The 15,210-nt window shown below is 40.6% G+C and overlaps 1 protein-coding gene across 5 annotated transcripts in view; it reads left to right on the forward strand.

The window, feature by feature from the left end:
* The window catches only part of DYRK4 (dual specificity tyrosine phosphorylation regulated kinase 4), a 52,008-nt gene that overhangs the window by 27,209 nt on the left and 9,589 nt on the right, over window positions 1-15,210 (forward strand). For all 5 annotated transcript variants that reach the window (XM_027074083.2, XM_027074085.2, XM_027074086.2 and 2 more), the window contains 6 exons: window positions 2,839-2,975; window positions 3,312-3,452; window positions 5,309-5,447; window positions 8,039-8,120; window positions 10,626-10,798; window positions 14,151-14,211. In XM_027074083.2, coding sequence (XP_026929884.1) covers window positions 2,839-2,975; window positions 3,312-3,452; window positions 5,309-5,447; window positions 8,039-8,120; window positions 10,626-10,798; window positions 14,151-14,211 — 733 coding nt within the window. The remainder of the gene's footprint in view (window positions 1-2,838; window positions 2,976-3,311; window positions 3,453-5,308; window positions 5,448-8,038; window positions 8,121-10,625; window positions 10,799-14,150; window positions 14,212-15,210) is intronic.

Raw genomic sequence — 15,210 nt, forward strand, 5'->3', positions numbered from 1 at the left:
CAGTGCCTCTTACCAGCCTGAAGGTGAAATCTGGGCGGTGAAAAGTGTCTCTTTTGCTTTGGAAAGAAATGTCCACTTCCAAAGATGTCCAGATGTGTGTGATACTTAGTCCATTAGGTTTTTGGGCTGCTGGGAATTTCCTTCTCTGGTCATTTTCTCACAACTCATTTACATTTAAAGGAGACAAGATTGGTCTGTGAGGCTTCATAGAAGAGACATACTTCTTAAGAGTATTTAGAGCTGTGTTTCTCAAACTTTACTATGTACACAAATTACCTAGGGATCTTGTTAAAAATGTGGGCTCTTATCCAGCAGGTGTGGGATGGGACCTGAGATTTTGCCTTTCTCAAAATCTGCCAGGTGATGTCCATGCTGCTGGTTCTTGGGCCACACTCTGAAAAGGATGGATTTAGAGTTTCTAGCACACATCCTCTATCTAGTGCCCTGGTTCTCAACATTTTTAGGCAAAGGATCCCTTTAGGAGTCTGACAAAAGCTATCAGTCCTCATCCCAGAAGAGGCACCCTGAACATACACAAAGTTTCAAAGAGGGATAGGTTAATAATGGATCCTTGGTCAAGAATCACCAATGTAATCCTTACCTCCAATTCATCTAGATATCCTCAACCCCTTCCCTGCCCACCCTCCTACCCGGGCATAGAATCTCTGGGAAATTCCCCAGCAATGCCAGCACTACCTTTAAGTTAATTCACTGAAACTCAGTTCCTCAGTCTTAAATCTTAGGCAGCTATGTTACTGGTGGAGGCAGGAAGGGGGATAACATATGCTCACTGTACACTCAAAATCTCCATCTTCATTACATTCTGCACATACAAATAGACAATTCACTGAACCAAATTCCGAAACAAGCAGCCCACTGCATTCTCATTTCTATTCTGTGAGCAAGTGTTAATTTAATACCTATTTATTGAGAGAGAAACTACCATGCTGGGGCATCTGCTAGACTCTGGAAATATGAAGGGAACAATAAAAATGAGTACAACTTGATCCTTGGCCTCAAGTGATGACAATCATTGTCAAAGTTGACATGTAGACAAATAATTATGATATATCCAAACTGGTGGCCTGTGTAAAATATATACCAAATACCTTTACACCAGCATGTGCAGAACCTGTCCCTTTCCCTTTCCCTGTACATTTTTATGACAGACCTTTATAGGTGGAGTAGTCCACTTCCACATATTAGTAAAGTTGTACCTGTTCATATTCATGATCTTGATTCCTGCTGTATGAACAAATCACCACCACAGAATCACAACCACATCCTGAGAACTTGTACACAAACATTTGTCTTTCACCTCTCCCAAATTCATGAATGTAAAACTAGGAATCAGGGATTCTCAGAGCCTTAGAAGTTCTTTTTTATAAATAAATAAATAAATAAATAAATAAATAAATAAATAAATAAATAAATAAATAAATTTTTAAATTTACATCCAAGTTAGTTAGCATATAGTGCAACAATGATTTCAGGAGTAGATTCCTTAATGCCCCTTACCCATTTAGCCATTCCCCCTCCCACAACCCCTCCAACAGCCCTCTGTTTGTTCTCTATATTTAAGAGTCTCTTATGTTTTGTCCACCTCTCTGTTTTTATATTATTTTTGCTTCCCTTCCCTTATGTTCATCTATTTTGTATCTTAAATTCCTCATATGAGTGAAGACATATGATATTTGTCCTTTCCTGACTAATTTCACTTAACATAATACCCTCTAGTTCCATCCATGTAGTTGCAAATGGCAAGATTTCATTCTTTTTTGATTGCCAAGAAATACTCCAGTGTGTGTGTGTGTGTGTGTGTGTGTGTGTGTGTGTGTGTACCACATCTTCTTTATCCATTCATCTGTTGATGGACATTTAGGCTTTTTCCATACATACATGCCTATTGTCAAACATGCCTATAAACATTGGGGTGCATGTGCCCCTTCAAAACAGCACACCTGTATCCCTTGGATAAATACCTAGTAGTGCAATTGCTGGGTCATTGGGTAGTCCTATTTTTAATTTTTTGAAGAACTTCCATACTATTTTCCAGAGTGAGCCTTAGAGGTTCTTATCCAGAACCTTCAGTTACAGATGAGGGCACTCAGCTCAGAGTGAGTAAGTGACTTGTCTGAAGACACACAGATAAAGTCTTTTTAATTGAAGGTTTCCTGTTGCTGTGAATAAATACCTGTTCTCTAGTTTGCAGCCCATGAAGGGACATGGGTGATTCTGGGTCTTGGAAAATGCTCCTCCTCTTAGTTGAGAAAGAGTCTAGGTCTGTACTGCTAACTCCAAGTTAGAATTAAATCTGGATGAGTCAAGAGGAGAACCAGATCTGACCAGAAGGAGGCAGAGCAGACATGAAGCCTTCTCTGATTGGTGGCGACACATCAGGGGAAAGAAAGAGAACTTCCTCCATACTGAAGCTGCTGCTCAACTGCATTCAAGAATCAGGAAATGTCTAAACTGGAAGCGACCTTCGAGACACTTTGTTTAATCCTCTTGCTTTATAGGTTTCCACACATGTGGAAAACTAGAGGTGGTAGCAGGACTGGGACTAGAACCCAAGTTTTCTGAAGACCATCCAATGTTCTTTGCACTGTATGACAGATAGAACCTGTGGGATTTTCCTGGCACCACATGTGGAGCCTGGGATCTAGGCAACAACCTAACCACTGCAGCAGCAATGAGAGGAGGGTGGGAGTTGCACCAATGCCTGGCAGTTCAGAAAGTTCCCTCTAGGAGTCAGCCCTTAGCTGACTCAGGGGCCCCAGTGTGAGGGAAGTCCCAGAGTTTATGGCTCTGTTCCTCACTCTGGCCTGGCTTCTGCAGGTCCTGCATGACCACATTGCCTACCGCTATGAGGTTTTGGAGATGATCGGGAAAGGGTCCTTTGGACAGGTGGCCAAGTGCTTGGATCACAAAAATAATGAGTTGGTGGCCTTGAAAATCATCAGGAACAAGAAGAGGTGTGGCTTGGCAGATGGCATAGACCATGGTGGGCGGGGGTGGGGGGGGGTTGCCTGCATGACTCTGGCCCCTTCATAATGCCAACCCTTCCTGACTCTGCCTTTTCTTCTGATCTTCCTCATCTTTTTCCTCTTTCTCTCTCTACCTATCTGATTCTACGATGGGGCAAAGAGGGGGCAAGAGTGTGGAGCTTTTAGTGCTTTCTGCCCCTCTGGACAGTCTTGCTGGGGAGATGGGGAGAGGCTCGGGAAAGGGGCTTACTGCTGCAGCATGACATAACACTGTGTCCTCTGTCCCCATTGTCTGCCCTCCCTGCCACTCCCTGACCCCTTCAGATTTCACCACCAGGCACTGGTGGAGCTGAAGATCCTGGAGGCTCTCAGAAGGAAGGACAAAGACAACACCTACAATGTGGTGCACATGAAAGACTTTTTCTATTTTCGCAATCATCTCTGCATCACCTTTGAACTCTTGGGGTTAGCTGCTTTTCCTCTTTAATTCATTTTCTTTTGAAAAGTTGCTTAAATTGACAGAAGAAAAACTTTGAGGTCAGAACACTAGATTTTTCTGGGTGTGAATACTTAATGACTAGAGTGGACACAATGGCCACTCAGTTATCTAGAAAGCCAAGGAGCAAAGAGCTGGACCTAAAGCTACCCATCTCACCCTATCCCTCAGTCATGCCTGTCAACTGCCAGCATACCCTGGCTGTGCTGCACAAGCTCTGGGTGACAAACTGGGTGACATAACCAATACAAGGTCTCTGCCCTCAAGACTGAAACTTAGATATGTTGAAAGGGACTGTCCTTGTCCATGTCTCCACTCACTGGCTTTATAATTCTGTGGTGCAGTGGTTGGAAACCAAGGGGACAGGCAGCTAGCTTCTCAGCATAGGGAAAGAACTATGATTTTCAGAAAATAAGGATACGAGCAGATATTTTGGGGCAGGGAACAGAACCTGACTGAAATAGACTGGCATCACCTTGCTGAATATTGGAACTGGAAGGGTGTGCTAATTGGAAGGGCATGCTAGTTTGATTACTTTTCTCTCTGAGAAGACCGTATTTCACAATCTGAACAAAATCAGAAACCCAGAGTGCATTTAGCAAAGGGGGATAATTGGGGTAGGCTCTCAGAGGCCCAGTGTTATGGGATTCACTGAGCTGGTAGCCTGGGGCTCCCAGGACACCATTGCTGTCAGTGAAATTCTGGGAACCAGCTAAATTTGAGTCAGAAGGAAGGATGACACCCTTCTCACCATCTCTGATGAGTGCAGAATGTGCTCTGCTTTCCAGTAGGCAGAGATGAGTTATCTTCCATGCATCAAAATGGACAAGCCAGGCTGCCTAGAAAGGCACAGTGCACAGTTAGATGCCATTGTTCTTAAAAGAGCCCTGAGAGGTCGGGAGGGGCAGGTGTGCAGAGGGAGAATCCAAAGACCAAAGAGGCTGGGAGTTTCCCAGGGTCACACAGCCAGTCAGGATGAGGCTGGAGCTTCACATCTTCTCTGTACCCCTCAAGAATGAACAGCTTCCTAAATACTGCCAGTGTTAGAGAAGGCTTAGGAATGGAAGATTGGAAACTAGGAAGAAGTTGATGCAGAGTTGTTTCTGGATCATGCCCTTTCTTTCCCACCTCTCCCCAAATCACTGAGGTTTGCACAGTCACAAACTAGCAGCCCGTGGATACGCTTTTCTTGTTAAAATGCCTTGCATTTGTTTCCAACATTTGTAAGTCAGCATATTTCATATAATAGAGCAGACTTCCATACAGTAGTGCAGGCTTCTACCTGCCTAAAAACTTTAGGGTAATCTAGCAAGAGTAAACCCTGTCAGATGGGACCAAGCAGCCAGGCTTACTTTAGATAGGGTCGGGCTTCTCCATTTTGCCTCAGCCCCCATCTGCCCACTCTCTTTTTCCCTTACTTGTCAGGAACCTGATGTCTTTAGATAGCCTTGTCAATTTGGGGCAGGAGTGGCCACTTTGTTGGGTGTTGGACTTTCTAGATCCCTTCCAAGGGCCTAAGAAGCTATGAATATTTCAGAAGTTTGGTCCAACCTTTTAACACCCACATGTGTAACAAAGTGGTTTAATGACCTTGCCACATAAGAAACAAGGGGACATCAGAGAGGCCAGCACAGTTGGGCTTCACATTGGATCCACCATGAATCAAAGGGAAAATTGAGGTTATATGACACAAAAGTCTTGCTTCCTGGTCTGAGACTTGCCTACTACCAGAGGGAAATCAAGTGATATGGGATGGTTTGCGGGTTCAAAGTAAGTATTATACCTTTTGCACTGATACATACACATCACTCTCTCTCTTTTCCAGAATCAACTTGTATGAGCTGATGAAGAATAATAGCTTTCAAGGCTTCAGTCTGTCAATAGTTCGGCGCTTCACCCTCTCTGTTTTGAAGTGTTTGCAAATGCTTTATGTAGAGAAAATCATTCACTGTGATCTCAAGCCTGTGAGTACAAACTCTGTCCTGTCGAGGGAGCTGTTTCCCACCCTCAGAAACTTCCCTGTTCTATTCTCCAATGGAAACTGGGAAGCTGTTTGGCCAAGGTTTCAGGGTGGAAGCCAAGCAGTTATGTTTATACGTTATGTAAACCAAGAATGATGCAGTAAAGATTAAGGGACAGGTGTCAAGGCAATGCAGAGAGATATGGCATCACCGAGACAGGAAGGAACAGGAAGGTCTGAGGGCTTTCCTATGAAAGGCTTAAGGGTGTACAGAGATGTTTTATGCAGAGAGATGGAGCACTGCTGTACTAAATCCTGACTCTGTCCCTTCTTCTCTGAAGTGGTGTTAAGGGTACAGCAAATCTCTGACCACTTCCTCCATTCCAAAAGGATGTGCCCTTCTCACAGGTCCTGCTGGTATTCTGTACTTAGCTCTACTATTGCACTGGTTGCTATGTAGGAATGGTTTCTTTATCTTCCACTGACTGCAAGCTCCCCCAAGGTCAGGGACCATGTATTCTCACCATTTTATTCCCAGGCTCTGACATGGTACCTGACAATAATAATGGTAGGCAACAAATTAATGCTTGATAGAAGAATTAATGATTGCAAACTGGAGGAGTACAGGTAGCTAGGGGAAAGGTATAAGAGTGTGAAAATGTGGGGTCAGGAACTGGTTCCAGAAACAGCATGACCCTCACAAATATTTAAATATCCCTTAACTTTTCCTCATTCCCTTCTCCTCACACACCCCAAAAATTTTTGAATTTTTAATTTTAATTCCAGTATAGTTAACATACAGTGGTATATTAGTTTCAAATATACAATGTATTGATTCAACAATTCTATATATTACTTAGTGCTTATCATGATAATTGTGCTCTTTAATCCCCATCCCCTATTTCACCCATCCCCTCCACCTCCTCTCTGGTAACCTTCAGTATGTTCTCTATAGTTAACAGCCTGTTTCTTGGTTTCTCTCTCTCTCTCTCTCTCCTTTCCCTTTGCTCATTGGTTTTGTTTCGTAAATTCCACATATGAGTGAAATCATATGATATATGTCTTTCTCTAACTGACTTATTTCACTTAGCATTTTACTTTCTAGTTCCATCTATGTTGTTGCAAATGGCAAGATTTCATTCCTTTTTATAGCTGAATAATATTGTATTGCTTATATATACACATCTTCTTTATCCACTCAGCTTCCATAATTTGACTGTTGTGAATGATGCTGCTATAAACATAGGGGTGCATGTATCCCTTTGAATTAGTGTTTTTGTATTTTGGGGGTAAATACACAGTAGTGCAATTAGTGGATCATAAAGCAGTTCTATCTTTAACTCTTTGGAGAAACTCGTCAGGTAAATGTGAGATATTTTTAAAATTAAATATTGACAAGATAGGGTTGTTCTTTCAGGGTTTACTGGTGGAGTCTCACAGGATAGTGATACATTGATTTATTCTCCATATTCAAGCTTTGCAGCTTCAAAGGGTTACAACATCCATGGACTTTGGGTACTGACTCTTACTAAGGAAATTGACATGACATAATAGGTTTGCTTGAGAAATAGTAACCTAGAATATATGTGCCCAGTAGAAAAGTACACATGCAACCAGGAGAGTGTTTGATGTGTGTAGATCAAGAATCAGGGAGTTAATTCTTATGTACTCAAAGGTTAGTTTCAATGACCTGTGATGCATCCATCCCTTCTATAGAGCTGTTTCTGTCAATATGGTAGGAAGGCCTGCCCCATTTAGTTAAGGAGACTTTCCATTGGGATGCAGACACACTGGAAATGTCTGCTTCTTAAACACTTGCTGATTGAATTCTTCAAGTTATATAGATATTGTCTAGAAAAGATATTATGGACTAAGTTTGTACTTTCTTAATTTGTGGTGCCAGGCTTTAGACCAAGCCTGCTATGCCATAGCAATAAAGTTAAGGAACTCAGTAAGCAAGCAATTAATCTGATATTCATAATCATCAATCCGTCTGATATTGAGAGCCATGAAGCCATGACTGGGACTTTAATCTTCTAGCCTTTAGGTAGTACACCCTCATGTTCTAAGAGTCCATGAGCTCTGCTTGCTTAACCATGACTATCCTGGGATGTTGGTTTCACATTGCCCCCGAAGTTAGCAAAAGAATCACAACTCGAATTAAATTATTGCCCTTTTTTTTGTCCATTACTGACATATCAGTATGTTGGTGGAGCACTTAATGGAAACATTAAATTGTCAGTGATATTTCTAAGACCTTATGCAAGCAAGGGATAGAACCAGGTGCCAAGGAGAGAAAAATAAACCACAGTGTTCAGGAATTACACATTCTATATGCAGAAAGAGACAAAATCTATGCAAAAGAAATACTTCAAAGCAGCAAATACTGAGTCCAAACAAGAGGTGCAGACCACAAATTGAATAGGAAGTCAGAGGAATACGGAGAACATGGTGTTTGGAGAAGGCATGGGAGGAGGCCCACTTGGAGGTGGTCACATTTTGAACTGGGTCCCAGAAGATGGCAGGCATTCAGGTAAACAGAGTGTGTAGAGCAACGTTTTTAAAACCTAACTATGTCTTTCTTCTTCTCTCTAGGAGAATATAGTGTTATACCAAAAGGGCCAAGTCTCTGTTAAGGTCATTGACTTTGGATCAAGTTGTTATGAACACCAGAAAGGTAAGCCCATTCTGGCCCCTTTGTCTGAATTTTTCTAATGTGAGTTCTTTCCCTTACTGAAACAGTACTTCCCATGCGAGGTCACCTGGGCTCTAGTCTGGGCTCAGTCACAACAATTGCAAGAATGATTTTGGACAAGGTGCTTCACTTCTCTAAGTTTCCTGATCTACAAAATGAGAAGATCAGACTCAAATACCGTAAGGGTCCTTTGCAGCACTCAGATTCTGTGAATCTGGAATTATCCTAGTGCCTTGGGTCCCCAAACTAACCAGATGTATATCTGAATCACTTGAGGCCTCTAAAAAATTACAGCTCCCAGGGCCTCACCCCAGATGCACCAAACCTAAATTTCTGGGGGAACACCCAGGGGTCTGCATTTTAGAGTACACAGCCATTCTGAGGTTTGGGATTCACTGCCCTAGGCTCTGTAGACTATATATTTTCCAGGTTAGAATCCAGAAAGCATCCCTGGAGCACATTTGCATAAACTTCACTGAACTTGATTTAAGTGTCTCTTCTTTTGACTTTTATCAAATTTGATGGCAAGAACATGTACCATTTAACAAACACTTAGAGTATCTTCTATGTGTCTGTTACTGTTCTGGACACAGGAACAACAAAATAAACCCAACATGTTCTGTGCTCTGCTTGCTTACAGTTCAGCGGAAGAAACAAAGATACAGGTAATATGACAGGTGCAGTGATTACAAATATGTACAGACTGGGTTAAGGGCCCACCAAAGAGGGACTTTGGGACCAGCTTTCATGGTGGCAGGGGATATCAGAGGACCCTCTTCATCAGAGGCTGAAAAAAACCCCTGAAAGATGGCTGTTTCCAAATATTTTGCAGCACTACTTTTGAAGACACATGTTCTTTACAATTTATGTATGGAACCCCAAAGAAATTCCAGCTAGAAAACAATATGCCTCCCACAAAGCACTCATCTGCTTACTCTTCTCAGCTACAAAAGCATGCAACCTCTTGTCTTGGCTGCCAGGATGCTCCAAATGGAATTTATAATGATCCTATCCTTATTTCAGATAGTCATTTCCCCTTTACATATTTTCTGACTTCCTTTTATCTTTATTTTAGCCAGTATAGACTCAAACATCCCGAGCTCAAATCCCAGCTCTGCCACTTACAGCTTACTGACTCTAATTATTTCTTGAATCTTTGTATGCCTCAGTTTTCTCATTTTTAGATGGGAACAATAATAGTACCTGCTTCATAGGGTTGTTGTAAGGACTGAAGGGGTTCTCTGTACAAAGCACTTGGAATAGTGCCTGGCACATGTTAAGGATTATATAACTGTTCATTAAATCAATTTTTAAAGAACTATGCTGTGCGTATATGTACTTTGATTGCAAATTACATCAAATCCATTTTGGAAGCAGGCAGAGTATAAAAGTCATTTTTATTATGTATTTATTTTGTTTATTCATTTTTTAATGGCTATTTACTTATTTTTGAGAGAGAGAGAGAGAGAGAGAGAGAGAGCGAGCGCACAAATGGAGGGGCACAGAGAAAGGGAGACAGGGAATCCCAAGCAGGCTCTGCACTGTCAGCACAGAGCCTGATGTGGGGCTCAAACCCATGAACTACGAGATCATGACCTGAGCTGAAACCAAGAGTTGGATGCTTAACCAACTGAGCCACCCAGGCACCCCTATCTTTATTGTATTTTAAATCACAAAATTATTACCTGTTTTCTCTAACCAATGCAAACAACAGAGAAGTGACTGCAGAATCCCTGTCCCGCCCCTATAACAGCATGTGGAAATCACTATAACGTCCCATTTCTCCTACCACTGTAAAATCTAGGCTTCCCACAGTACTGTCTTCTTCTGCTGGCTTCATTTGCTCAGATTTTGTTGGGGTCTTCCTTCTATACTTTATGCAATGCACATAATATATTCAATACACATTAGAAGAGTCTGCATTTTGTATTTCTTTTTCCATTTTAATATGCCTCTTCCCTTGCCAAATCACAATACTTTCAGAAAGTTTCTACCCCAGGGGCACCTGGGTGGCTCAGTCGATTGGGTGTCCAACTTCAGCTCAGGTCATGATCTCACAATTCATGGGTTTGAGTCCCACGTCGGGCTTTGTGCTGGCAACTCAGAGCCTGGAGCCTCCTTCGGATTCTGTGTCTCCCTCTCTCTCTCCCCTCCTCCGCTCATGCTCTGTCTCTCTCCGTCTCAAAAATAAATAAACATTTTTTAAAAATAAAAAAAAGAAAGTTTCTACCCCAAATTCACATGATAGTTGAAAATTTAGCTTTATATTAATTTTAAGTTTATTTATTTATTTTGAGAGATGAGATTAAATATGCAGTGTGACTCAGATGTGCTGGTTGGCTGTCCTTCCATCTCCCTGCCAAGCTGAAAGAGTGAAAAGTGGTAGGGAGTGTTAGTTATCCTGGGCCCTCACATGAGAAGGTGCCCTGGAGGAGCGTGTTTTGGAGAGGAGGATTTTACATGGTGGCTCTCTTTCTTTCCTCACAGTATATACCTATATCCAAAGCCGGTTCTACAGATCCCCAGAAGTGATTCTAGGCCATCCCTACAACATGGCCATTGATATGTGGAGCCTGGGCTGCATCATGGCTGAGTTGTACACGGGCTACCCTCTGTTTCCTGGGGAGAATGAAGTAGAGCAGCTAGCCTGCATCATGGAGGTGAGGAGGAGGACTGAGGTCCCACAGGGTGGTCAGCTTACACTCTGAAACATGGGGCTGCATCAGACTCGCTGTAGGGCAGTGGCCTGAATACTTCCTATTGCTGTTGCATGTTCTCTAAAATATTTTTGGAATTACGTGCCCCTCTGTACATTTTTGAGTTGACACCTAGCATTTTTATCATAAATTTAAATAGTTGCAGAGGATGAAATTTCCAGCATATTGTGAATAGTGACATTTTATTTATTTATTTATTTATTTATTTATTTATTTATTTATCATTAACACTTTTTTAAATTCCAGTATAATTAACATACAGTGCTATATTAGTTACAGGTATACAATGTAGTGATTCAACATATTTCTCAGTGTTCACCATGATAAGTGTATTCTTAATCCCCTTCACCTATTTCATCCATTCCCCTTCCCACCTCCCCTCTGGTAGCCATCAATTTATCCTCTATAGTTAAGAGTCTGTTTTTGTTTTTTGTTTTTGTTTTGTCTCTACTTTCTTTGTTAATTTGTTTTGATTTTTAAATTCCAAAAATAAGTGAAATCATATGGTATTTGTTTTTCTCTAATTTATTTCACTTAGCATTATACTCTCTAGCTCCATCTATGTTGTTGCAAATGTCAAGATTTCATTCTTTTTATGGCTGAATAATATTCCATTATACACACACACCCACACACACACACACACACACACACACACACACACACACATATATATATATATATATACACGTATATATCTCACATCTTTATCCATTCATCTATTGATGGACACTTGGGCTGCTTCCATAATTTGGCTGTTGTAAATAATGCTGCAATAATCATCAAAGGGGTGCATGTATCCCTTTGAATTAGTATCTTTGTATTCTTTGGGTAAGTACCCAGTAGTGGAAATACTGGATCTGTGGTAATTCTATTGTTAATGTTTTGGGGAATCTTCAAACTGTTTTCCACAGTGGCTCCACCAGCTTACATTCCCACCAATAGGGCATGGTGGTTCCTTTTTCTCAACATCCTTGTCCACACCTATTGTTCCTTGAGTTTTTCATTTTAGCCATTCTAACAGGTATGGGTGATATCTCATTGTGGTTTTGATTTGCATTTCCTTGATGATAAGTGATGTTGAACATCTTTTCATGTGTCTGTTGGCCACCTATAGGTCTTCTTTGTTGAAATGTCTGTTCATGTCTTCTGCCCATTTTTAATTGGATTATTTAGTTTTTGGGGGTTGGGTTGTAAAAATTTTTTATATATTTTTGGATACTAACTCTTTATCAGATATGTCATTTGCAAATATCTTTTCCCATTCAGTACATTATTTTTTAGTTGTTGTAGTCCCAATATTTTATGTTTGCTTTTGTTTCCCTTGCCTCAGGAGACATATCTAGAAAAATGTTGCTATTGCTGATGTCAGAGAAATTATTGCCTGTGCTCTCTTCTAGGATTTTTATGGTTATAGGTCTCCCATTTAGGTCTTTTATCCATTTTGAATTTATTTTTGTGTATGGTGTAAGAAAGTGGTCCAGTCTCATTCTTTTGTATGTTGCTGTCCAGTTTTCCCGATTCCATTTGTTGAAATGACTTTTTCTCATTACATATTCTTTCCTACTTTCTCAAAGACTAATTGATCATATAGTTGTGGATTTACCTCTGGGCTTTCTATTTGGTTCTATTGATCCATGTGTCTATGTTTGTGCCTGTACCATACTGTTTTGATTACTACAGTTTTGTAGTATATCTTGAAATCTGGGATTGTGATACCTCCAGGTTCATTCTGCTTTTTCAATATTGCTTTGGCTATTCAGGGTCTTCTGTGAGTTCCATACAAATTTTAGGATTATTTGTTCTAATTCTGTGAAAAATGCTGTTGATGTTTTGATAGGAATTACATTCTGTACATTGCTTTGGGTAGTATGGACATTTTAACAATATTTATTCTCCCAATCCATGAACATGGAATATCTTTTTTGTGTCATCTTCAATTTCTTTCATCAATGTTTTATAGTTTTTAGAGTACAGGCCTTCCACCTCCTTGGTTAAGTTTATTCCTAGGTATTTTATTATTTTTGGTGCAATTGTAATTGCAACTGTTTTCTTAATTTCTCTTTCAGCTAGAATAGTGACATTTTAAAATTAAACTGTTATATCAGCCTTTCAAATATGCTCGGAAGAATCTAAAAACCAAAGATGACACCTATCCAAATCTATATATTGTTCAGTCATTAGTCATTCATTATCCTAACTTTCTGGGAAGAATATCTTCCAATAAGAAGGCTTTACTAAGGCTCATTGTATATTATTTATCGTATATTTTTCTTAAAGTCTTCTTGTTATGGAAGATAAAACAGGAGAAAATAACCCTAAAAAATGGAAATTTCACATTTTACTATTATATCAGTAAACAAAGATATTTTGACTGTGAACAAAGATCTATCTAATTTCCCTGTTTGTTTTTTCTGTCTCTGTTCTCTCTCTCTCTCTCTCTCTCTTTCTCTCTCCATGTATATATTTATGTTACTCTATTTAATTATCTGTCTGTCCACCCATTAATCCAAAAATTCTATTTTCCAGATTGCCTCAAAGTTATAGGTGCTCAGAGGGATACACACACACCCTTGAGAATTAGTAAACATAGTTTCATTTCATGATTGAAAATAATAAGTATTAAAATAATTTAGGTAATTGGGGCACCTGGATGGCTCAGTCAGTTAAGTGTTCGACTCTTGATTTTGGCTCAAGTCATGATCTCATAGTTTGTGAGTTCAAGCCCTACATTGGTGTCTGTGCTGACAGTGTGGAGCCTGCTTGGGACTCTCTCTCTCTCCCTCTGTCTCTGCCCCTCCCCTGGTCGTTCTCTCTCTCTCTCTCTTTCAAAATTAATAAACATTAAAAAATAATTTAGGTAATAATAACGTTTACACTTTTCTTTTCAAGAAGATATTTTGTCAAATAGTAGACTGATGCCCATCTGGTGATTTCCACCTCCTTTTCTCCTCCTCCCTTCCCAGGGAGGTCATTCCTTAATTCAAGGGTGGCTAGCATGTACACTGGTTTATTTATTCTGACAATGAGATCTGGCTGCCATCTAGAGTGGCCTACCTCTAGTTGGTGCTAATGCTTATTTAGAATAACATGGCTAATATTGATCCTCAGGATACTGAAACAGCCCTAAATTAGGAGTCAGAAGATCCATGCTCTGGGCCTTTTTGCCACTGACTTGAGGTTATCACTTAATATCCTCGGGTCCTTGTCTGTAGAAGCAAAGTTTGGCCAAAGTCCCACCAGCTCTAATGTGTGAGTCCACAAGAGTGAACCCACTGCATTGTATTTGTTGAAGGTGCTGGGCCTGCCGCCAACCCACTTCATTCAGACAGCCTCCAGGAGACAGACATTTTTTGGTAAGTCCCCAGGTCTAAATCTCTTTCTCCCATTGTGATGATGAGCTTTTACAGACCTTGAAGATATCTTCCATACTCTAAACCCCATTTAGTTCTCTTCCCATGGCTCCATCCCAAAGGGCAAGCTGTGATTGGGAGTTTCTGTTAGAAAAGTAAAAAGATGCTGAGAAGTGGTACCAGAAAGCATGATGGAGATAGGATGGGGCAGTCACATTGCAAAGGAGGTCTTGGCATAAAAATAACCAGGTTCCTGTTCAGAAAATCTATCAGCAGATCTTGAAAACTTGAAATATTATAATTATGTCATCTCCTGTAAATTCTCCTTATGTCTGCAAGCAGTTTCCCCTTTCACACTATGTACTGTTCAGGGAAATCAAAGAGCAGAAGCTTCTTTTCCAGAAGAGTGGGAAATTTCTTTGTTATATAAATAATGGAGCATTTCTTTCCTGCTGAAATTCTCTTAAATCCCCATATCTTTACTATGCCAGGATCATTGAAACTTGGCTATAAAATGGGTAAATAAAGGTTGTCAGAACAGTTTGGCTGTGGGTATGTTGTGGCTTGCCAGTTATGTGGAGGACATCTGCCTAATTGTTGGAATTAAGCCTCATCGATGGCCCCATGCTGTTTCCAGGCTCTGGATTTTCTGACCCTCTGCCTTTCTATTTGATTGGTGCTGTACAATGTGGACAGGTAGATCAATGATCTACCTCAGGTCCAACTGAGGCAGGGTTTCCAGGGCACTATGCACCACAAAGATGAACTCAGTCCCATATCTAAAATCCTTTTAAAGAATCACAAGAACCTAAGGGATTCTTATGAAAAAAAAAAAGCCATAGTGAAATGGAAGTTCAGCCACATGGAACGAAGCCAGATGTGATGTAAAAGGGACTCCACAATTAGGGGCTCTGCGCCATCTGGAATGACATTTCTGATGAGCCATTCTTGTCAGGTCAATTTACAGGCTTATATTGGCTGTGGAATCTCCATCACTCTTAG

This window comes from Acinonyx jubatus, chromosome B4 (assembly GCF_027475565.1).
Source record: "Acinonyx jubatus isolate Ajub_Pintada_27869175 chromosome B4, VMU_Ajub_asm_v1.0, whole genome shotgun sequence".
Taxonomy (NCBI): Eukaryota; Metazoa; Chordata; class Mammalia; order Carnivora; family Felidae; genus Acinonyx; species Acinonyx jubatus.